The following is a 25,562-nucleotide window of genomic DNA, read 5'->3' on the forward strand; positions in this document are numbered from 1 at the left end:
TAAAGGAGCGTTCTCTCCCATTTAGAGCACAGGGTGTGTGTGTGTGTGTGTGTGTGTGTGTGTGTCATGTGCGCGCACTTGAGGGAAAGAGTCTCTCAGCAGTCCTCTTCTGAAATGGATGTTGGCTGAACACGTGTTGAAACCGGGAAACAGACCGGTATACCTTTTTGTTTTCCATTGCAAAACTGTGAGGCCTACTGAACATGGCCCCGGTCTCTAGAGGACAAGAGGAAGTGTTGAATGTTTATTCTTTAGCGTTAGATATGGAGACCCTCACCCTGCCCCTCTATTTGCTGTGGTGATATGGAGACCCTCACCCTGCCCCTCTATTTGCTGTGGTGATATGGAGACCCTCACCCTGCCCCTCTATTTGCTGTGGTTATATGGAGACCCTCACCCTGCCCCTCTATTTGCTGTGGTTATATGGAGACCCTCACCCTACCCCTCTATTTGCTGTGGTTATATGGAGACCCTCACCCTACCCCTCTATTTGCTGTGGTTATATGGAGACCCTCACCCTACCCCTCTATTTGCTGTGGTTATATGGAGACCCTCACCCTGCCCCTCTATTTGCTGTGGTTATATGGAGACCCTCACCCTACCCCTCTATTTGCTGTGGTTATATGGAGACCCTCACCCTACCCCTCTATTTGCTGTGGTTATATGGAGACCCTCACCCTACCCCTCTATTTGCTGTGGTGATATGGAGACCCTCACCCTGCCCCTCTATTTGCTGTGGTTATATGGAGACCCTCACCCTACCCCTCTATTTGCTGTGGTGATATGGAGACCCTCACCCTGCCCCTCTATTTGCTGTGGTGATATGGAGACCCTCACCCTACCCCTCTATTTGCTGTGGTGATATGGAGACCCTCACCCTGCCCCTCTATTTGCTGTGGTGATATGGAGACCCTCACCCTGCCCCTATATTTGCTGTGGGGGTCTGGAGACCCTGCCCCTATATTTGCTGTGGGGGTCTGGAGACCCTCACCCTGCCCCCCTATTTGCTGTGGGGGTCTGGAGACCCTCACCCTGCCCCTCTATTTGCTGTGGGGGTCTGGAGACCCTCACCCTGCCCCTCTATTTGCTGTGGTGGTCTGGAGACCCTCACCCTGCCCCTCTATTTGCTGTGGTGATATGGAGACCCTCACCCTGCCCCTCTATTTGCTGTGGTGATATGGAGACCCTCACTCTGCCCCTCTATTTGCTGTGGTGATATGGAGACCCTCACTCTGCCCCTCTATTTGCTGTGGTGATATGGAGACCCTCACCCTGCCCCTCTATTTGCTGTGGTGATATGGAGACCCTCACCCTGCCCCTCTATTTGCTGTGGTGATATGGAGACCCTCACCCTGCCCCTCTATTTGCTGTGGTGATATGGAGACCCTCACCCTGCCCCTCTATTTGCTGTTGTGGTCTGGGGTTTACTCTACTCCTGGCTCACACTACAGCACTGTCTTTAACTCTGCACTAGCACTTTATGGTTACTGAAGAAGAAGCAGGTTTATGGCACAAATCCTGCCTGAGACACTATGGTGCTGCTACTCTCCAGTCCCCTCCATACAGGACATAGATTCCATTCTTCCAGTTATTTGAAGGAAGGGTTTTCAAAGGGCCTGAAAAGGGTTCTAGAAGGGATTCTTGTGTATTTTAAACACAATAAATGGCTATAGACTCGTGTGCTAGGAGATTTACATCTTGTCCTCATTTACAATTCACATTTATGGAAAGATCAACAACAAAAAGAACCACCACTCTTCAATTTATGGGTCATGACAAATGTATAATCTTCATTCTACCAAAGTTAAGCAGGGGCCTCAAATGGTCTTGAATTATAATTTGACGTTAGTGTTTATAATTGTCACAGAAGACACTCTCATAATCCATTCTCAAAGCATGGAATCATCCTGTCTTGTATTATTGTGTTATGGTCTGTTGACTAAAACCTGACCCTAGATCACTGACTAAGTACTCTGATACTGTGGCTCTGGTTTGGCCATTTAGGGATCTTAAAGGCAGTCTGTGATTTCAGAGTGGTTTGGCTACATTTCTCCAGCCCCATACCTCAGCTTACCAAACAAAGTGGCAGTCAGACTGTTGAAATGGCAGATTTAGCCTTTAATGCACTGCAGGAAAGCAGTTATATAATTCACTTTTGTTGACTAGTTGAGAGAAAACAACATTTTAAGGGAAGAATGAATTTCTTTCTCCATGTATTTTGAATATTTTAAAACCAAAGTATTTGCCTGTTTTTAGTCAACTTTCCCCCAAAATATTTTCCAATAAAGCTGTGTTTTCTTTTTTTTTTCAGTCAAGCATTTTTTCCTTCTGTGGTTGAGAGGAACTACAACTTGATTTTGCATAGTTAAGGACACGTTGAGTCTACAACTGATAATGTTTCATTTTTTTAAAAACGTGTTTAATATGCAAGTCATTTAAGAACAAATTCTTATTTACAATGACGGCCTACCAGGGAACAGTGGGATTTTTATCTTGTCAGCTCAGGGATTTGATCCAGCAACCTTCCGGTTACTGTCCCAATGCTCTAACCACTAGGCTACCTGCCACCCCTATATACCAAGTAGCCTACATTCTGTTCACTTTACACAATGGGCAGATGGCACCACATTTGGTTTCTATCATAATTGTATCTTTTTTGAGTATTGTGGTATTTAGGTATTTCAACACATTTTGTTATCAGTTCATTGTGTTCTTTTTCCAAAACAGGGCGTGGATCAGTCATGGGTATCTGTCAGTCGGCATGATTCTGATTACCTCCTTTCACAGTTCTGTAGCTTTTATGCGCTGGAGTGAACACACACATAAAGTACAGATAAGGCTGGCATGTAGCAGCAGAGCCACGCTATGGCACACACACGCACGCATGCGCTCCACATCCATCCATGCCAACCGAACCGCTGTGGGTTTGGGGGAAGTTTACAAAAGACAGGATGAACTGTATAAATCTTGCTTAACCAAGGCATTTTACGCTCTTTCCAATGATCTTTTTCTCTGTTTTCCACCCTGCCTGCTAACAGATTAAATAACAGGCTCTTACTGGTTTCATTCTAAAATGCTGAGTTGTGGTGGTTCTGAGGGGATCCAGTGCCAGGGGATCTGGAAGCATTTAACATTGAAATAGTATGGAAACCACCAGGGAACCTCTGTGCCAACTCTAATATACAGACATACTTTAATGCTCATGTGATCTATTGATAGGAGTATTTGTTCAGACTTGTTTGGATAGTTGACCAGTGGACCATCTGTCTTGTTTTCAAATAAATTACATATTTACTACTTTGATGCAAATGTCAAAAGTACTTATTCATAAGTGTGTGTCTATCTGTATATGTGTCTGTCTGTCTTTGTGTTCAAGGCATATATATCTGAGTTCATCCAATCTCTCGCTCTCTCTGTCTGTGTGTCCTCCCTCCAGAACATCCGGTCCAAAGTGGAGCTGACTGTGTGGGATCAACCTGAAGACCTCAGTCTGTCCTTCACGGCCACCTGTCAGGACGGACAGCCTCTCCCAGGCCTCAGGAAGTGTGCCGACCTCAAGATCGGAGACACGGTGAGTTTCTCAGACCTCCTGGCTTCCTATGGATTTGCACTATCAGGCCAAGCTGGAAAGTCAAAATTGGCTATATCGTGTGAATGTATATAAACAAAAATACGCTTTTTGGTCTTCATCAAAAGTTAGGGTTGGTTATAAAATCAGATTTTTAGGACTTCTGAGTTTGCAGCTTTGCCTGATAGTGACCTAGTGAACCTTTCCCTTCCTGCCTAATGTACAGGTGATCTGGCTGTCATGTCATGGACACCATGTGAATGATGCAACACAACTGTAACAGGTTGTAATTCCAGCTTGTGGACAGATGCATCATGGGGTATTTGTATTAAGGCTTAATTAGCCCAGTGGCATGTCTCTCTGCAACACTGACAAGAATATCATGGATATCATCCACCCAGCCAGTGAATGACTGACTAAAGAAAGCAAGTTGTGACTTGGCAGCAAAGTGTGACCTTTCAATCCTCTTAAGTTTGCAGTTCCTGTTTGATTCAATTAAACTGCAGTTGCCGGGAGACTAAAGGAGCGATATCGGCCATGTCTTAGACTCTGAGAAAAAGAGAGATTGAGTGAGAGAACAACAATGTTGTTGCTTTGCTTACTCTCTTTAACAGTTAACATGTGTGTGTGTGCTCACATTTGACCCTGCTTAATGTATTTGATATGAGCAGACCATGACTGAAATGATGCAAACATATTCTTTCCCTTGGAAGAAAGCAAACTGGGGGCAAAAATGCTTCTGTTTGTCTGTTTTGGAAAAATATTAGTCATGGTATCCATCCCTTCTCTGGGACTCCAGAATGTCCTGTCTCCAACACACACACACATACTCTGTCAACACACGGCTGTTTCAACAGATACTGGCCTTTCTCAAGGCAAGGGTCATCCTCTTCCTGGGATAGCAGTGGGAGTTTGAACTGACTCAACTTATTCTTGGCTTCTGAACACTGCAATTGGATATCAGTTGTGCTTTCCAAATAGCCCTGCAAATAAGCTATTTTGGATGGCTTTGGATGAAGTAGTCTATGGGAGATGTGGCATCAGTAGCCTCCACAGAAAGCATTTTAGTGTGAGTAGACCTACGTATATGGGGGTGGGATAATAATTTGGCAGGGGAAGAATATTTTAGCTGGCTTTTTAATTGTGTTCCAACATGTTCTTGCCATTTTAGATGGAATGCATTCTTCTCTTCCTTTGTTTCAGCTAACAAAACTCTAAGAGAGGTCAGGTGACGTGGGATCACTGCACATCTTAATTGCTTTGAATTCTGCACTGTTAAAATCCTCAGGCCCCAATGAGGATTTGTACAGGATCTATTGAAATGCTCAGCAAGGGGCTACTTTGTACACTCCACCACGCAGAGATCCGACCCTGTGGAATTCTTCTTCCCAAAGCCCCAGTGTCTCCCTCACTGATTCCTTATTTGTCTTAATTGAATGTAGGAAATAAGGATGGTGTGTGTGGGGATGGAGGGTGAATGAATAATAGTAGTGAATGGGGGAATCACATCTCTGCATGGCCAGGGTGATGGGTCTAACTCTGTCTTTTGTTCTGCAGCGGGGGTATATTCTCTGCAGGCCTCTTGAGTGCTAATCTGTCCTCCTAAAAAGGTGAGGAAAGAGGACGCGAGGAATAGAGGAAAGAGGAATTGGGAAAGTTCCCAGGTGTCAGTCACAGGGTCTCTGGCTGCAGCCTTGCTCTGGGGCCTGATGCTGCATGTCAATGTCCTCACTACAAAGTTAGAGAAAGAAGAGTTGGTGAAACCAGAGGCGATTTAACGAACAAAGACGACGTGGTAACAAATGTGTGTTAGACCCAGTGTACAAACTTAAGCCCACATTCCTTTCACTGCGACACTCTCAAACCTTAAACAGTACTAAATATTTCCCATACAGATGTAGGATCTTAATTTGACCAGTATAGTCCATAATGTTGCTTGATCGGTGTTTAGACTATTAGCTGACCAAAATTAGGCTACATGAAAAGTGCAATGTTAATATAACTGTCTTAGTGCGGGTTTTCACAGAATTTCTGTAAATCATGAAGCTCATCTGCATTTCTCTGCAACAAAACTAAGATCCTGTACAGTGCCTTCAGAAAGTATTCCTACCTCTAGACTTATTCCACACGCTGTTGTTACAGCCTGAATTCCAAATGGACAAACAAACACCCCATAATCACAAAGTGAATGTTTTTAGAAATGTTGGCAAATGTATTTAAAATGAAATGCAGAAATATCTCATTTACATAAGTATTCACACCCCTGAGACAATACTTTGTAGAAGCACCTTTGGCAAGGATTATAGCTGTGAGTCTATCTGGGTAAGTCTGTAAGAGCTTTCCACACCTGGATTGTGCAACATTTGCCAATGTATTCTTTTCAAACTTCTTCAAGCTCTGTCAAATTGGTTGTTTATCATTGCTAGACAACCATTTTTAGGTCTTGCAGTAGATTTAAGTCAAAACTGTAACTCGGCCACTCAGTAACATTCACAGTGGTAAACTACTCCAGTGTAGATTTGGCCTTGTGTTTTAGGTTATTGTCCTGCGGAAAGGTGAATTGATCTCTGTGTCTGGTGGAAAGCAGACTGAACCAGGTTTTCCTCTGGGATTTTTGCCTGTTCTTAGCTCCATTCCATTCCTTTTTTTATCCTGAAAATCTCCACAGTTCTTAACAATTACAAGCATACCCATAACATGATGCAGCACCGCTAGGCTTGAAAATATGGAGAGTGGTACTCAGTGTTGTATTGGATTTACCAAACGTAACATTTTGTATTCAGGACACATTTTCTTTAGTATTACTTTAGTGCCTTGTTGCAAACAGGATGCATTTTTGGAATATTTTTATTCTGTACAGACTTCCTTTTTTTCACACTGTCCTTTAGGTTAGTATTGTAGAGTAACTACAATGTTGTTGATCCATCCTCTCCTATCACAGCCATTGAACTCTGTTTTAAAGTCACCATTGACCTCATGGTTAAATCAATTCAAATCATATTTTTATTATCACATGTGCTTAATACAACAGGTGTAGACCTTAACGTGAAAAGCTTACTTACAAGCCCTTAACCAACAATGCACCTCAAGAAATAATTAAGAAAATATTTACTGAATAAACTTAAGTAAAAAATAAAATGAAAATTAACACAATAAAATAACAATAACGTGGCTATATACAGGGGGTACCGGTACTGAGTCAATGTGTGGGGGTACAAGTTAGTCGAGGTAATTTGTACATGTAGGTAGGGGTAAAGTGACTATGCATAGATAATAAACAGCGAGTAGCAGCAGTATAAAAACAAAGGTGGTGGGGTTAATGTAAATAGTCCGGTTGGCCATTTCATTAATTGTTCAACAGTCTTATGGCTTGGGGGTAGAAGCTGTTAAGGAGCCTTTTGGTGTTTTACTTGGCGCTCCGGTACCGCTTGCCATGCGGTAGCAGAGAGAACAGTCTATGACTTGGGTGACTGGAGTCTTTGACAATTTTTTTGGGGGCCTTCCTTTGACACTGCCGAGTATATGGGTCCTGGATGGCAGGAAGCTTTCCCCCAGTGATGTACTGGACCATATGCACTACCCTCTGTAGCGCCTTACGGGAAGATGCCGAACTGTTGCCATATCAGGCGGTGCTCTCGATGGTGCAGCTGTAGAACTTTTTGAGGATCTGGGGAGCCATGCCAAATCTTTTCAGTCTCCTGAGGGGGAAAAGGTGTTGTCGTGCCCTCTTCACAACTGTCTTGGTGTGTTTGGACCATGATTGTTTGTTGGTGATGTGGACACCAAGGAACTTAACTCTCGACACGCTCCACTACAGCCCCGTCATTGTGAATGTGGGTGTGTGCTGCCCTCCTTTTCTTGTAGTCCACGACCAGCTCCTTTGTCTTGCCCATGTTGAGGGAGAGGTTGTTGTCCTGGCACCACACTGCCAGGTCTCTGACCTCCCTATAGGCTCTCATCGTTGTGTGCCAGGACCAGCCTTTCAAAGCACTTCATGGCTACCAACGTGAGTGCTACAGGGCGGTAGTCATTTAGGTAGGTTACCTTCGCATTCTTGGGCACAGGGACTATGGTGGTCTGCTTGAAACATGTAGGTATTACAGACTTGGTCAGGGAGAGGTTGAAAATATCAGTGAAAACCCTTGCCAGTTGGTCCGCGCATGTTTTGAGTACACGTCCTGGTAATCCGTCTGGACCCGCGGCCTTGTGACTGTTGACCTGTTTAAAGGTCTTGCTCACATCGGCTACGAAGAGCGTGATCACACAGTCGTCCAGAACAGCTGGTACTCTCATGCATGCTTCAGTGTTGCTTGCTTCGAAGCGAGCATAAAAGGCATTTAGCTCGTCTGGTAGGCTTGCGTCACTGGGAAGCTCGCGGCTGGGTTTCCCTTTGTAGTCCGTAATAGCTTGCAAGCCCTGCCACGTCCGACAAGCGTCAGAACCGGTGTAGTACGATTCAGTCTTATTCCTGTATTGACGCTTTGCCTGTTTGATGGTTTGTCTAAGGGAATAGCTGGATTTCTTATAAGCATCCGGAGCAGTGTCCCACTCCTTGAAAGCGGCAGCTCTAGCCTTTTTAGCTCAGTGCGGATCTAGCCTGATCTAGCCTGTAATCCATGGCTTCTGGTTGAGATATGTACGTACTGTCACTGTGGGGGATGACGGTGTCGATGCACTTATTGATGAAGCCGGTGACTGAGGTGGTAAACTCCTCAATGCCATTTGATGAGTCCCGGAACATATTTCAGTCTGTGCTAGCAAAACAGTCCTGTAGCGTAGCATTCGTGTCATCTGAGCGTTTTCCTCCCTCCACGGCGAATTAGTTAGGAAGTGTGCCTGTATCTTTGTAGTGAACGGGTGTATTGATACACCATCCAAAGTGTAATTTAACAACTTCACAAGGCTCAGAGAGAGATTCAATGTCTTGTCTACCGATAGGTGCACTTTTTTGTGAGGTGTTGGAAAACCTCCCTGGTCTTTGTGGTTGAATCTGTGTTTGAAATTCACTGCTCGACTGAGGGACCTTAAAATGATCTGTATGTGTGAGGTACAGAGATGAGGTAATCAAAGTTACGTTAAACACTATTACTGCACACCGAGTGAGTCCATGCAACTTATTATGTGTCTTGTTACGAAAATGTTTTATCCTGAACTTATTTAGGCTTGCCATAACAAAGTGGTTGAATACTTGACTCAAGACAGACTTTTGTGATTCATCTGCTGCTCTCTCTGTTCCACTCCTCCATTCCATCCCTCTCACAATCACAGCTGTAATGTCCTGGGATTTGGTTCCCTGCCTTTTTACTCCAGCAGCTTTATCTCATGGTTGCTAGTTTCCCTAACGAGCCACATGGTTAAAGGAGCTGGGTTCCTCATGACTCACTCCCCTAAATCTCATTACCTCATTAGGAAGAGCACTGTGCTGTAGTGGAAGAGGCAAATAGCAGACAAGCAGGTCTTCCATGTGTTATGTGGGCCCTTCCTTCCTGTGGACTCTGATTGGAGGCTTATCTAGTACTCAGCAGGAACATACCACAACTCTGCTTTCATGTCCTGTTCTTCTGTCATGCTGTGCTTGTGGATGACAATAGCTTTGTTATTGTTTAGTTTTTTTTGACTAGTGTTTCTGTATTACCTACAGACATTCATCACTTACTAACTAGATCAATGGTTTGGGTTGGACAGATGACGCCGTTTGATGTCATGAGTGTTTACTCCACACACAGCCACACCCTCATATTGCTTCATATTGTACAGCGTTTCATTTTAGTCAGGTGCTTACCCAGTAGGGTCTGTGGTACTATGACCTCTTCACCACTAAGCCTGTTGATGTTCACTTCTCATTGAAAGAGGAAGGGAAGATGGAAGACACTGATGGCCTAGGATACCCATAGAGAGAGCGAAAGGTCCTGCATTCTGAGTGACAGGCCGATGCTCTTTTCCTCTCCTGAAGACTCAGATCGTTGCGTGCAGAGCTGCTGCCAACATCAACACGGCCCAAGCATCTGAGTGTTTGGCTTTGGGGCTGCAGTCCAGAGGGCTGTGGCCTTCAGACTTGGGAGCTAAACCTCAAAGCACAGCATGTGCCCCCTCGCATCCCTGCCTCTCCCACCTCCAATGACCCCTCCGGGCTCAACACTGCCAAAGGGCACATAGGCTACCTGAAGACGTGCGCGTGTGTGTGTGTGTGTGTGTGTGTGTGTGTGTGTGCTCTTCTTCACTCATCTAGAACCACTGGGAGAAAGAGAATGATGTGGAAGAGTGAACCTTACGTCATGGAAGGACATCCTTCCTGAAATACCGCTACAGCTGCCTCAGATTAGCTTTTCCATTCGCTAAAATATTTTTGTGTTTGAAAGTATCCATGCTCTCATCCAGAGCTGTGTAATGTATTGAAAGTTAACTGATGTTATTGAAGTCGGTCCTTGTGTTTTCTTTGGGCAGAATTACCCAGTTTTAAAGATGTTTTGCCTCAGAGCGTTTTCCAATGTGCCAAAGGTTATATGGAAGGTGATGATATATCAACTGATACATACATACATACATACATACATACATACATACATACATACATACATACATACATACATACATACATACATACATACATACATACATACATACATACATTGCAGTTTTGTAGATTTATTGTAGTATCAGTTTAACTGGAGAAATTCACACCCGTTATCCCATCTAAAGGGAGTGAAACCACAAAGAATAACACACTGCCTCATCTGACAGGCAGTCGAACACACACACTGGAGATGGTTGCTGTGGCAGTTGAGCTACAGAGAAGGAAACAGTAATGCGCTGCAAATCAAATGTTATTTGTCACATGCTTCATAAACAACAGATGTAGATTAACAGGGACATGCTTACTTCTGGGTCTTTTTACAACAATGTAGAGTTAAAGATAAAAAAAATACAATTGGTGACATGAGGAATAAATACACAGTGAATAACAATAACCAGTAAAAATAACATGGATCGAGGTTAGTCATCGCTGATCAGGGGCCGATTGCACCAGTTGGTTGTAAGTGGGTCGTAACTCTACGTTCGACACAAAATGTGCTCTACGTGGATGTAAAGATTATACCTGTTGCATCACCTGGGTGTAAGCCCTTCTATGAGCTATGCCTGGGTGTAAGCCCTTCTATGAGCTATGCCTGGGTGTAAGCCCTTCTATGAGCTATGCCTGGGTGTAAGCCCTTCTATGAGCTATGCCTGGGCGTAAGCCCTTCTATGAGCTATGCCTGGGCGTAAGCCCTTCTATGAGCTATGCCTGGGCGTAAGCCCTTCTACGAGCTATGCCTGGGCGTAAGCCCTTCTATGAGCTACGCCTGGTCGGGAGGCGGGACTATGCTATTCTTTTCTGTACATACCATGAAAGATCAATCTATATTTTCTAAAGGATGTGAGTCTCATGTTCATATTTCACAACCTCTGGGCTTTTCAAGTTGCCTATGCGCGAGTCAATAGCAAAATAATACACTTGATTTATGCTACATTACAGCATGCTAAATGTGTCTGATCAGATATTACAAAACTAATAGATGAGCTGCCACCTCCACTTTTATTATTGCTCATATCTCATTTACATAAGTATTCATACCCCTGAGTCAATATATGTCAGAATCACCTTTGGCAGTGATTTCAGCTGTGACTCTTTCTGGATAACTCTAAGAGCTTTACACACCTGGCTTGTACAATATTTGGCCATTATTCTTTTCAAAATTCTTCAAGATCTGTTCAAATTGGTTGATCATTGCTAGACAACCATTTTCAGGTCTTGCCATAGATTGTCAAGTAGATTTAAGTCAAAACTGGAACTTGGCCACTCAGGAATTTTCACTGTCTTCTTGGTAAGCAACTCCAGTGTAGTTTTAGCCTTGTTTTAGGTTATTGTCCTGCTGAAAGGAGAATTGTCCTGAACCAGGTTTTCCTCTAGGATTTTGCCTGTACTTAGCTCCATTCAATACATTTTTTTTATCCTGAAAAGCTCCCCGGTTCTTGACGATTACAAGCATACCCATAACATGATGCAGACACCACTATGCTTGAAAATATGGGGATTGGGACTCCGTAATATGTTTGGGGTAAATCCAATGTAACACACTTTGTATTCAGGACAAAAAAGTTAATGGCTTTGCCACATTTTCTTCAGTTTGACTTATTTTTTTTTACCTTTTATTTAACTAGGCATGTCAGTTAAGAACAAATTATTATTTACAATGATGGCCTACCCCGGTCAAACCCGGACGACACTGGGCCAATTGTGCAACGCCCTATGGGACTCCCAATCACGGCCGGATGTGATTCAACCTGGATTCAAACCAGGGAATGTAGTGTCGCCTCTTGCACTGAGATGCAGTGCCTTAGACCGCTGTGCCACTCGGGAGCCACGTGCCTTGTTGCAAACAGGATGCATGTTGTGCAATATTTTCATTCTGTTCAGGCTTCCTTCTTTTCACTCTGTCATTTAGGTTAGTAACTACAATGTTGATCCATCCACAGTTTTTTCTCCTATCACAGCCATTAAACTGTAACTGTCTTAAAGTCAGCGTTGGTCTCATGGTGAAATCCCTGAGCGGTTTCCTTCCTCTCCGGCAACTCTGCTTTTTTTTAAAACCCATCTACCAATTGGTGCCCTTCTTTGCGAGGCATTTGAAAACGTCCCTAAACTTTGTAGTTGAATCTGTGTTTTGAAATTCACTGCTCAACTGAGGGACCTTACAGATACTTGTATGTGAGGTAAAAAGATGAGGTAGTCATAAAAAAATAATGTTAAGCACTTGTATTGCACAGAGAGTGAGTCCATGCAACGTATTATGTGACTTGTTAAGAACATTTGTACTCCTGAACTTATTTAGGCTTGCCATAACAAAGGGGTTAAATACTTATTGACTCAAGACATTTCAGATGTCTTATTTTTATTCATTTGTTAAAAAAATTTAAAAAACTACCCCATAATGTCAGTGGAAGTGTGTGTGTTTAGGCCAGTGACAAAACATCTCAATTGAGTCAATTTTAAATTCAGGCTGTAACACAACAAAATGTGGAAAAAGTTGAGGTGTGTGAATACTTTCTGAAGGCACTATAGCCTAGGCTACTGCACGAGTGGGGAGCAAAATAATCCACCTGTTTATACTAGGCTACCTTAGACTACATAACATGCTAGCAAAATGTTCTGATAATGCTGTTAGATGAGCAAACTAGACTAAAGATTATCATTATGAACACTGACCTCAATTTGGCTAACATTTTCCCAGCCTAATTGTAATCAAATATCCAAACGGAGATTCCGGAAAACAAAAATCTTGCCGATTTTGATTTATGAAGACGATTCCCCACGCTTGTCTGAAAGCAGCGTGTTAATGTTGTCCCAATGATAAGGGACTGAAATTATAGTTGACCACATGGCTATTGCTTTAAAGTATTGAAAACAGCTCAATGACTTTGGGAGGTTTCAGTAAGCAACAATATGATAAATGCCTTCAATAGCATTAGCCTACTTTATCCAATAACTTCGTCATTCAGTGATATTCATTCCGCAGTAATTGATTGATTGATCCATCAAGGTATGGTTAAGAAAACAACATGCATGCATAGTGGTGGGCTTTGTGAAGTGATGGGACATGCCTCGCAAAGTTAAACTGCCACGAGAACAGTAACAGCCTAGTAATGGGTGCTGCCTAGCAACCTCCATTATGGAGCATCAAATCTCATCCATTGCTTACACTGGATTTAGCTACGGCTAGTCTTTTTGGTTGGTGCAGCAGGTGTAAATTCTGATCCCAAAGTCAGACGTAGATACACCTGATCTAGCATTTTAAGACTTTTTTTTAATGTATTTATTTTTTACACCCAACTGGTGCGTCTGGCCCCTGGTGTCCAAGCTATTTTCAGTCATAACAAATGATGGTGGAGACCGTGTTAAACATATTTTTCAGCGTTAAAAAAAACCCACATTTGAGAATTATTCCGGAGCCCGTAAAACATCTGCTATCCACTGCAGCACCATCTTCCAATCAACGTAACTGTTGAGACAGGCCAATCTAAAGGGAAGGTGGAGTTTCTGTCTGGTTCAGACTTTTTTCCTCCGAGCAATCAAATGGGCGGAGGTCCTGTCCTGTCTGTGTCATCTGCAGCTTGAATTGGCTGTGATTTATCAACTAACTGACTCAAAGCCACAAACTGTCCTCTGATCTCTCTCCTCTGATCTCTCTCCTCTGATCTCTCTCCTCTGATCACTGTCTCTCGCTCTTTCTTGATCTCTTTCTCTCTGAGATAATTCCACATGTATAAACACCGCTTGCAGGTCAAATGTAGATCACAGCCAAGCCTTAATATGAGCAAAATAGGTTCATCTGGAGGTAGATGGTGTAATTGTGATGGATCCAGATTGAGGCTATTTTAAAATCCAGTTATGAGTATGACAGGTTTGTATAAAACTCCTTGATTGAGAAATTGTGTCAATTTGTGTAATTCCAGTCCAAATACTAACCCTGTTGTACTGTTCTTCTTTCTTCCAGGTGTCCTTCACCGTGAGTGTGGACGCTAGGGGCTGCCCCGCCCCTGGCACCCAGCAGAGATTCACCATCAAACCTGTGGGCTTCAAGGATCGTCTGGAGGTGTCAGTGGACTACCGCTGTGACTGTGGCTGCACCGACTGGACCCAGGCTAACAGTAGCCGCTGCAGCTCCATCGGACAGTACACCTGTGGTACCTGCCGCTGTGACCCGGGCTACCTGGGCGCCCGCTGTGAGTGCCAGGAGGGCGAGGCTGGCAGCATGTACCTGAGCGCCTGTAGAGAGGCGGAGGGGAAGCAGATCTGTGGTGGGCGAGGGGAGTGTAGCTGTAACCAGTGCCTCTGCTACGAGTCAGAGTTCGGGAAGATCTACGGGACCTTCTGCGAGTGTGATGACTTCTCCTGCGCCCGACACAAGGGCATCCTCTGCTCAGGTAGGTGTGCAAAGAGAAGGGAGCACAGCCGCTACGTCGCTCTCCAAATTGCTGGATCTCCTCTACTTCTGCATGTGTACAACATAAATTATTCAGACATACACGAATGACCCTAATGCCTAGCCTTAAATTAAGACTAAAAAGCTAGTGTTTTTTCATGAGTTTTTACGATATTGCCAATTTTGACTTTGCAGCATGCCCGTGTAGCGGAAACCACTTAGTTCTTTCTGCCTCCAATGCAAGACTCATGACAATAAACGTCAACCTGCCTTTATTAGAGGAAAAGCAGCCTGTTAGTGGTGCAGCTTTGAACACAGCCCTGCAGGTCTGCTACTGTTTGTGTGTGTGTGAGAGGGTACTTTTTGTGTGTGTGTTAATACTAAACCACACATGTTCTGAGTGTTTTTTTATGATAAAGGTCTCTTGATACTGAATTTCTTCTTTGGGAAAGGTGAAGTGCTCAGGAACAGCTGCTGGGAGCTAGTTTGTTGTGCAGATCATGTTTTACTATCTCTAGCTGAGCTGTGTTCTCTGGGTGCTTTGGGACCCTGGAGAGTTGGGGTGGCTGTGTGCAGGATTCTGTGTGCAGGGTTGCTAGCTGGGAGCAACTTAGTGACATACTAAACAGGCCGTCCTATTGGATTGCCAGAACATCGGGTCCAGTCCAAGTAGCCTCTGTGTGTTTTGGGTCGAGACCTGCTGGATGTTGGCCAAGGGCCCCTGGCTCATCCCCAAGCTAACGGCTGTTCCACCAAACCACAGAGGGAGCTTTGTAACAGAGGCCCTGCTCAGTGCCTTGTGTATTGCCAAATACAATGCATGGGTCTATACTCAGTTAAAATGCCTTGTTTCGTTTAGTCAGCAGGACCAAGCAGCGGACAAACACAAAATGGACCATTTGTTTGTCGGTTGGTCGGACCATAAGCAGGCCCTTAGGGTAGGATGATAACTGGAAGGGGTGGGGTAGTAATTAAATCTTAACAGTCCAGTATGCTCTGTGGCCCCCCACACACTCTCTCACTCACACACCTCCTCGCTGTGCATGGTTGGCTCAGTCTATAATGAGTTCCTAATGAATCGGAATGAAAGTCCTCTCTCCCACACTTCTCTGGCACTGTTACTTAATCGTGTAATAAACAGTGTTGTAAAATAATTCTGTATACCACCATTGGTCCCTAAACCCACTAATTGTTTTGGGGAGGTTCAGACTCTGTACGAAGTCCCATTCCCCTCCTGTTACATGCCATGTAAACAGTATTGTGCAATAGGCTAGATTGGTTACGCTGTGATGATAGCAGTTCATTTGCTCTGCGTTGTGTTAGGAAGAGAAGCTGGTTTGGATTGAACTGCAGGATCCAGACTGATGAACTGCCGGAAGGCATTGGTCATTATTAAAGAGGAAATAAATTGTCGCGTTGTCCTTGGGTGGGTTCTCATTTCTAGCTCAAAGCATTTAAAATCTCCCAGCCTTTTCATGATAACCGCATGGTCTGGAAGAAATCTTGAAGTTTATCTTGTTTTGATACAGTACTTTGATACAAAACAAGTGTATCTACTCACGACCGCTCATGCTGTAAAAACAGTCCAGTTCAAAGTGAATGGCACAGATCGATGTATAGTAATAGTATATTTGCATATAGTCCTACTGCAGCTCTGATTGGTTATGGCACACCGGTCTGTGTAGAGTACGGGCCGGCCTGAGTTGTGCCTGTCAATGCAATAGAATCCTACTCCGATGTATTCTGCCAACAACAATCTCTTGCGTAGTTAGTTTTGCATACTAAGTCTTGCATAGACCACAAGCATTATGCTACACCCGCAATAACATCTGCTAAATATGTGCATGCGACCAATAAAACGTGATTTAGTAGTTGCGTTGAAAGTGACTAAAATTGCTTTGTTTCGATCACAATTGCCACAGTAAAGGAAAATATTGATAGTGTTAACTAACGGGGAAAACTCTAGAAAGTTGTGTGAAGTTCATTCTCGTGCTTCTCTGGGTGCTCTATTTCTTCTGCACGGCAGTGTATTAGCCAGACCTATGTGAGGCTGAGGGGGTCAGGGATAAGGCTAGAGACCAGTGTATTAGCCAGACCTACGTGAGGCTGAGGGGGTCAGGGGTTGGGCTAGAGACCAGTGTATTAGCCAGACCTACGTGAGGCTGAGGGGGTCAGGGGTTGGGCTAGAGACCAGTGTATTAGCCAGACCTACGTGAGGCTGAGGGGGTCAGGGATAAGGCTAGAGACCAGTGTATTAGCCAGACCTACGTGAGGCTGAGGGGGTCAGGGATAAGGCTAGAGACCAGTGTATTAGCCAGACCTACGTGAGGCTGAGGGGGTCAGGGGTTGGGCTAGAGACCAGTGTATTAGCCAGACCTACGTGAGGCTGAAGGGGTCAGGGATAAGGCTGGAGACCAGTGTATTAGCCAGACCTATGTGAGGCTGAGGGGGTCAGGGATAAGGCTAGAGACCAGTGTATTAGCCAGACCTACGTGAGGCTTAGGGGGTCAGGGATAAGGCTGGAGACCAGTGTATTAGCCAGACCTACGTGAGGCTGAGGGGGTCAGGGATAAGGCTAGAGACCAGTGTATTAGCCAGACCTACGTGAGGCTGAGGGGGTCAGGGATAAGGCTAGAGACCAGTGTATTAGCCAGACCTACGTGAGGCTGAGGGGGTCAGGGGTTGGGCTAGAGACCAGTGTATTAGCCAGACCTACGTGAGGCTGAGGGGGTCAGGGATAAGGCTAGAGACCAGTGTATTAGCCAGACCTACGTGAGGCTGAGGGGGTCAGGGGTTGGGCTAGAGACCAGTGTATTAGCCAGACCTACGTGAGGCTGAGGGGGTCAGGGGTTGGGCTAGAGACCAGTGTATTAGCCAGACCTACGTGAGGCTGAAGGGGTCAGGGGTTGGGCTAGAAACCAGTGTATTAGCCAGACCTACGTGAGGCTGAGGGGGTCAGGGATAAGGCTAGAGACCAGTGTATTAGCCAGACCTACGTGAGGCTGAAGGGGTCAGGGATAAGGCTAGAGACCAGTGTATTAGCCAGACCTACGTGAGGCTGAGGGGGTCAGGGGTTGGGCTAGAGACCAGTGTATTAGCCAGACCTATGTGAGGCTGAGGGGGTCAGGGATAAGGCTGGAGACCAGTGTATTAGCCAGACCTACGTGAGGCTGAGGGGGTCAGGGATAAGGCTAGAGACCAGTGTATTAGCCAGACCTATGTGAGGCTGAGGGGGTCAGGGATAAGGCTGGAGACCAGTGTATTAGCCAGACCTACGTGAGGCTGAGGGGATCAGGGGTTGGGCTAGAGACCAGTGTATTAGCCAGACCTACGTGAGGCTGAGGGGGTCAGGGATAAGGCTGGAGACCAGTGTATTAGCCAGACCTACGTGAGGCTGAGGGGGTCAGGGGTTGGGCTAGAGACCAGTGTATTAGCCAGACCTACGTGAGGCTGAGGGGGTCAGGGGTTGGGCTAGAGACCAGTGTATTAGCCAGACCTATGTGAGGCTGAGGGGGTCAGGGGTTGGGCTAGAGACCAGTGTATTAGCCAGACCTACAGGAAGCGGCTCCTTCTCACTAGGGCCTTGACTCTTTTCCTTCTCCTTGATGCTTCCCTCCGTCTAATCTGATCACTGTGTCAAGGCCAAAACGCACGCCAGGCCAGGACTCCAGGAACCACTAAAAGACAGCTGTGGAGAGAGACCAGAGTGGGTCCCACTCTTCTTGTAAATAGAGCTCTGAGGTTATATCGTAGTACTACTACAGTACACAATCATTATTTTTTTACCAGAATCTTTTTACTGCAGTTATACATACACAGATATTTGACTGTGCCAACCTGTACCATCCTCTCTGTGTTTCTGGAATGTAGCTATGTCTTTGAGCTTTTACCCACACTATTTCCCTACCTACTGTTTTTGAGTATGTTGTTTCCTTCTGCTCTTTGGAGGAAATGACTCTCTTCCTAGATTCCTTCTTTGATAGCTTTAGCAGCCATGCTCTTGTTTGCCCTGGCCCTCTCAGAGTAGAGTGAGAGTGAGGAGGGCCGATAGATGGAAGCCAGGCACGCTCCACACCCAGCTGTTGTCATGTCTGTGCTGCTTGGTGCTGTGGTGATATAATATAGCACCAAGCCAAACCTCCCATAGAGCCTAACCGCCTACTGTCTGGTTTTTCTGGCCAGTGACTGTCAGTGTGGCTGTGTCATCAGCTGTACATGCCTGAACCAATTACACCCACATCAAACCCATGATTCAATCAACTGGTGTATTTAATGTAGTTGGCAATAGGTCAATACAATACTGGAAATATCCACTATAATATTAATTTAGTCCACAAAATGGCCGAACTGCTAATAATAATAACCCATAATTTACAAAGCTCAGACATAGAGGTTAGCTATTCACAGCTTAATTTGAAGTTGATGGTTAGAAATAGTTTGAGAGACTGATGTGTTTTTGGTCTCTTCACTCACCTTTCCTACATGTGTTTTGGCCTCTTCACTCACCTTTCCTACATGTGTTTTTGGCCTCTTCACTCACCTTTCCTACATGTGTTTTTGGCCTCTTCACTCACCTTTCCTACATGTGTTTTTGGCCTCTTCACTCACCTTTCCTACATGTGTTTTTGGCCTCTTCACTCACCTTTCCTACATGTGTTTTTGGCCTCTTCACTCACCTTTCCTACATGTGTTTTTGGTCTCTTCACTCACCTTTCCTACATGTGTTTTTGGCCTCTTCACTCACCTTTCCTACATGTGTTTTTGGCCTCTTCACTCACCTTTCCTACATGTGTTTTGGTCTCTTCACTCACCTTTCCTACATGTGTTTTGGTCTCTTCACTCACCTTTCCTACATGTGTTTTTGGTCTCTTCACTCACCTTTCCTACATGTGTTTTTGGTCTCTTCACTCACCTTTCCTACATGTGTTTTTGGTCTCTTCACTCACCTTTCCTACATGTGTTTTTGGTCTCTTCACTCACCTTTCCTACATGTGTTTTTGGTCTCTTCACTCACCTTTCCTACATGTGTTTTTGGCCTCTTCACTCACCTTTCCTACATGTGTTTTTGGCCTCTTCACTCACCTTTCCTACATGTGTTTTTGGTCTCTTCACTCACCTTTCCTACATGTGTTTTTGGTCTCTTCACTCACCTTTCCTACATGTGTTTTTGGCCTCTTCACTCACCTTTCCTACATGTGTTTTTGGTCTCTTCACTCACCTTTCCTACATGTGTTTTTGGTCTCTTCACTCACCTTTCCTACATGTGTTTTTGGTCTCTTCACTCACCTTTCCTACATGTGTTTTTGGTCTCTTCACTCACCTTTCCTACATGTGTTTTTGGTCTCTTCACTCACCTTTCCTACATGTGTTTTGGTCTCTTCACTCACCTTTCCTACATGTGTTTTTGGTCTCTTCACTCACCTTTCCTACATGTGTTTTTGGTCTCTTCACTCACCTTTCCTACATGTGTTTTTGGTCTCTTCACTCACCTTTCCTACATGTGTTTTTGGTCTCTTCACTCACCTTTCCTACATGTGTTTTTGGTCTCTTCACTCACCTTTCCTACATGTGTTTTTGGTCTCTTCACTCACCTTTCCTACATGTGTTTTTGGTCTCTTCACTCACCTTTCCTACATGTGTTTTTGGTCTCTTCACTCACCTTTCCTACATGTGTTTTTGGTCTCTTCACTCACCTTTCCTACATGTGTTTTTGGCCTCTTCACTCACCTTTCCTACATGTGTTTTTGGTCTCTTCACTCACCTTTCCTACATGTGTTTTTGGTCTCTTCACTCACCTTTCCTACATGTGTTTTTGGTCTCTTCACTCACCTTTCCTACATGTGTTTTTGGTCTCTTCACTCACCTTTCCTACATGTGTTTTTGGTCTCTTCACTCACCTTTCCTACATGTGTTTTTGGTCTCTTCACTCACCTTTCCTACATGTGTTTTTGGTCTCTTCACTCACCTTTCCTACATGTGTTTTTGGTCTCTTCACTCACCTTTCCTACATGTGTTTTTGGTCTCTTCACTCACCTTTCCTACATGTGTTTTTGGCCTCTTCACTCACCTTTCCTACATGTGTTTTTGGCCTCTTCACTGATAAGCTGCTGTATCTCTGCACCCGGTTAGATCAACTGAATGAAACACCGGTGGTCTTGTCTTCCGCTGCTTCCAGTGTCTTTCAATGAGTGGAAGGGTTTCAATTGGTTTGGGTGGGATGCGTGTGTTGGGTGGGAGATGCTTATAGACAACGTTCCACCTTACCCTCTGATAGGATAGAGGGAATATTCGCTATTGATGTATGGAACTAATGGTGCATAGAGGGGTATGGGGTTGTTTCTGGACGGGGTTGATTGTGTGATACTGAGTTTATAGTCAAAGAACCTCTTATGGCTGTGCAAGGACAACCCTGTTCTTGTGAAACCTAAGACAGTGGCCTGTAGAATGAAGGTCAGGTCGGGGGCATTAATCAGTCCCTGAAGCTAGTAGGTCTGGCAGGAGCAAGGATAGGGGAGGAGTGGTGTCAGTAACCTCCCACAGGGGCCACAATGTGTGCTTGTGCATGTGTTTGGTCTGCTGACCTGTGCTCAGAGACTCTCTGTATTCTCATACATTCGTAACCTCAGTGTCTTCTGCAAGGCCAGACTCTCTGCCCTAAGGCCTGTGCTGAGTCTGTCAGGATATCTGGAGGATTAAGTAGGCGTAGATAGATGGGTGCTGTATGGATAGAGTTAGTCTTTGTATCACTTACAGTAAAGTATGAATGGGTGATTACCAGGGTGTGAGAGAGTTAAAAGATGTTGATAGAGGCAATAGTAAACTTTCTTTCTTTTGCGTCTTTCTGTGTAAGCATGGATCAGCTAAGTCTGTGTGTCGGCTGCCTTTTGACGAGGCCTCAGTAAACGTAGACTTTGTGGTCCTCTGCTCTGTCACACATCTACAGCTGCTTATCGGTAACAATCTAACCACTCAATAGCACCAAACGCCAGAAATAGCATGGCTGTTTTCCACTTGCACTTTACCAACAAACCCCTTCTCCTCATAAATCATCAGCCTCAGATGGAGGTTAGAAACAGTAAATGGGAACATGTGTTTATTAATGTGTGTGTGCCTGGCACGACTGTGACTTTGCCTTATTGAAATGAAAACATTTAGCGGGCTTCCAATCTCTCTCTGACATGATTGGCCTATTTTTCAAAATAGTTAGGGTAGACTGTAACTAGTCCTGTGTTTGCCAAGCATCTGGCACGTCCAAGCACTTTGGTTTTATTGCTTGACGTGTCAAAATGTTGTAGAGCCATCCTTTATCCTAAAGCTTCTTCTATTCTCCTCCTCAGCTCTTTAATTTATAGACACCGCCAATAGAAAATGTATTTTTAGATTGCGGTACTGCTGTCTGGCCTACTCTGATTTGTATGAAAAGCCTGCAGCGATAGCTGGAACATGGACAAGTTGGAACAAAGCTAATACCAGTACTCAAGATGTCCCAATAACCATCATGATTTGTAGCTCCTGCTACTACCTACTGTAGCACCTACTCACTGCCCAGTAGTAGTCTGATTTCACTCAATCACTTTGATATTGTTGACTGGAACATAGTTTGAACAGGATCTCAGGTTCTACAAGGCTGAAGCAGCAGTTCATTAAACATTTTGGCACAGCTGTGGAGTCGGTTAGTGTTTTTATTTGTAGTTCGTTGAAAACACAGCAATTAGTAGTCAACGTATTCTGGGTTAATTCTTGGCAGACAGCCCAGCATGTAAACTCACTACGGAGCTCAGCAGTGCGCATTGAGCAGAAATGTGCCTATCATATGGGCATGCGTGTGCATCATTCCGTGTGTGTTTTGATTTTGTCCCTCACCCCATATCTCCCTCCTCTCTCCCTTGCTAGGCAGAAGCTAGCTCAACAGCACCTAGGTTGCTACTGCTGCTCAGTAGGCAAGTAGCCCCCTGACCCAAAGCAAACACAGGATGACACCTCAACCCCCCCTCAAACCTGACTGAACCTGACCATGATAAAGAGCCAGGATTGCCCTTCTTCCACTAACTAATAAATACTATACAAGACTCTCTCACTTCCCATGCCTGCTCTGTTTGGGGCCTCTCTTGCCCCATAGAACTACTTCAGAAACAAGGATCCCCTCCCCCTGTAGTAAAGAACCTATACCCCTCAAAGCACTACAGGTGTTGCTGCTGGAAACCTACAGCTCTCTCAGCACCATCTTGATGTATTTGATGAGTGGTACTCCAAGGCTTGCGTCCCACATAGCACCCTATTCCTTTTATATTGCACTATTTTTGACCAGGGCCCATTAAGCTCTGGTCAAAAGAAGTGCACTGTACTATATAGGAAATAGGGTGCTATGTGGGATGCACCCCGAGACGTGCATACTGCTGGGCTTCCAGAGGAGAGACACTGAAATATTTAGTCAAATATGCAGAGAAAACGTGACACATAAAATGGGGTCAGATCTCATCTCAAAGTTTCTCTTTTGTCCAATGTAGTGGTGAGAGGGTTAAACACTGCTGCCGCAGGACCTCTCTGTACACATTAACCACTGTGGCCTACAGGGCATGTTCTTCCATGTTTTCCATCATGTCAAGGATCTGAGGTTACTGTCCCTGGGACAGACAGGAAGCAGAATAGTGTAGTTTCTGGAATCCACACTCCCCTTCTCTAGATATATCTAATTACATTACAATGGCTGCTACTGACTTCACCTCTTTGTCGATACATGTATGCAGCTGTGATTACCATGGCTACCAAAGGTCATTGTTATTATCATATTCATGCTACTCCTACTGTACATTATTTGTGTGGAGCTCTGGGCAGGTTGCATATAACTGTCTTACATTACTCCTACCACGTGTATATACTGTATTTTATATCATCTATTGCACCTTGCCTATGCCGCTCGGCCATCGCTCATCCATATATGTACAAATTCTTATTCACCCCTTAGGTAGTTGTTGGGGAATTGTTAGATATTACTGCGCTGTCAGAACTAGAAGCACAAGCATTTTGCTACACTCGCATTAATGTCTGCTAACCATGTGCATGTGACAAATAAAATTTGATAACTTGAAATAAGTGTGCATATGTCATATGAGGGATTTGCATTAGGCTCCTAGTTGCTTGTTGTCGACTTCAAGTTAGAATTGGTCCTTTGTTAGGGACGGAATTCTCTCTTATGGCATGTCACTTTAAGGTGTAATTTGCACCACAGTTTAATAACAATCCCTTAACGCCAGATTAAAGCATTTGCACCTGAGCAAAGTGAGTGACTTTACGTTCTCCCCAAACATCAGGTGGGAAGAGTTAACAGTATTTGCTTTTTATTTTGTGGGCTCAACACATGTTTTAAAAACGTTCTCTGAACTCTTCTGTCTTTATGATGTGGCTGTATTCTGGGTGGTGCCTGGAGCCCTCCAGAACTCCATACAGGTCAGGTTGGAACAAGACTGTAATTGCTTGGAGGAAGATAACAAGCCACAGCTGTATAAATGGTGGTTACTGTTGGTCTATGGCACCTGGGGTCAGAGTGCTACATAAAGGAAATAAATAGAGAAAAGGAAAGACTTCTTCCAGGCTCTTAGCTGTGGAGTGGACTCCTGAGAGGGGGCAACTTTCCAGTTTACACTGTCAGTGTTTACTCTCAGAGAGAGAGGAGGGGGAGAACAGGCCTGTGGATTTGCGATATATGGATGGATTCATGTGCCTGTTGTTTTGCCCTCAAGTGAGTACTAGACCTACTGGGTTCAAATAGTATTAGAAATGTTTCAAATACTTTGAGCATATGATTGAACCTACTTTGAGTGCAAGATGGACCCGGTTTTCTCCACAAATACTATTTGAAACCCACCAGATCTATTGAGTACAGTCGGTGCCACACTTCATGGTGTCTGAGCTCTGAGGCGTCTGGCTGGGCTGTATACAGTAAATCTCTCTCTGCTGGTCTTGACAGCCTCTACCTCTGACTCTGTGATCAGTCACAACGCTCCCGGCATCCACTGCTCCTCCTCCAGAGTAGAATCCTGTCTAACACAGAAGAGCATCCAGGGCATGGCGAAATGTTGTACATTCCCATTCATGATCCTCCTGTGTTGCGGTAAAAGGGGATCTGAGAGGCTATTCTATTCATGTGATGTCCCATCACTCTCATGTGTTTCCTGATGAGTGAATATATTGAGGTGTAAAGGTCAGCACAGGCTTCTGAGGAGTGAAAGAAATATGCTGCCTTTGCATATCAAACACACACATTGGAGTGTGTCAAATGCCTACTCAATAAAATGAACACCATGTTGCCAGCACCTGTAAATGACAGCCAGGTTATTGACCTGTGAAACTGTTCACGGTTTTATCCATGTGTTCTAACTATAGAATCAAATCCAGCAATATGGTTCTAACCCAGCCAGGTGTGTGTCTATCATAATCCTAAGGTTGCAAAGCTGAACTTGTCCTTTGGCGTTTTCTTTACTAGCTTTTGTTCCCAGTGTTATTAGAGTATTCATAGGGTTGTAGTTGTGGGTGGGGGGTAATCAGCTGACCAGTTCAAAGGCCTAAACATTATTTTCATGCCCTGTAATTGCTGTTGTCTGGCGACTGGTACAGTAGGCATGTGATGTTTGTCATCCGTGCTGACTCGGGACAAAACCGTCTATGACAGGAGTTACTTAACATGCAACCATCCCTCTGTGTGTGTGTGTGTGTGTGTGTGTGTGTGTGTGTGTGTGTGTTTCTAGGGTTTTAAAAGCTCTTTGTACTGGTTGTTTCACAGTTGGTTTGTCAACGGTCTGGTCTGCCAACACTATCAAATATTGCTTTCACTGACACAGGATATTTCAAAGTAGTGTTATTATAAAATAATCTTAAATCCTCTGCACACAAACCTAAGCATAGCTTAAATTAAATGTAGAGTCATCTGATGTAGCTGTAGTGACTGTAGTTATTTGAATACGTCTCCTACCCCACACATCTTACAGAAGTTTGACTATATTTTCTTTATTTTTTGCTGATGACGACCCAAGCTT

At 44.5% G+C, this 25,562-nt stretch overlaps 1 protein-coding gene across 1 annotated transcript in view; it reads left to right on the forward strand.

Moving 5' to 3' along the window:
• The window catches only part of itgb5 (integrin, beta 5), a 72,764-nt gene that overhangs the window by 20,375 nt on the left and 26,827 nt on the right, over window positions 1–25,562 (forward strand). The window contains exons 9-10 of the mRNA XM_029711461.1: window positions 3,437–3,571; window positions 14,101–14,530. Coding sequence (XP_029567321.1) covers window positions 3,437–3,571; window positions 14,101–14,530 — 565 coding nt within the window. The remainder of the gene's footprint in view (window positions 1–3,436; window positions 3,572–14,100; window positions 14,531–25,562) is intronic.

This window comes from Salmo trutta, chromosome 24 (genome assembly GCF_901001165.1).
Source record: "Salmo trutta chromosome 24, fSalTru1.1, whole genome shotgun sequence".
NCBI classification, from domain to species: domain Eukaryota; kingdom Metazoa; phylum Chordata; class Actinopteri; order Salmoniformes; family Salmonidae; genus Salmo; species Salmo trutta.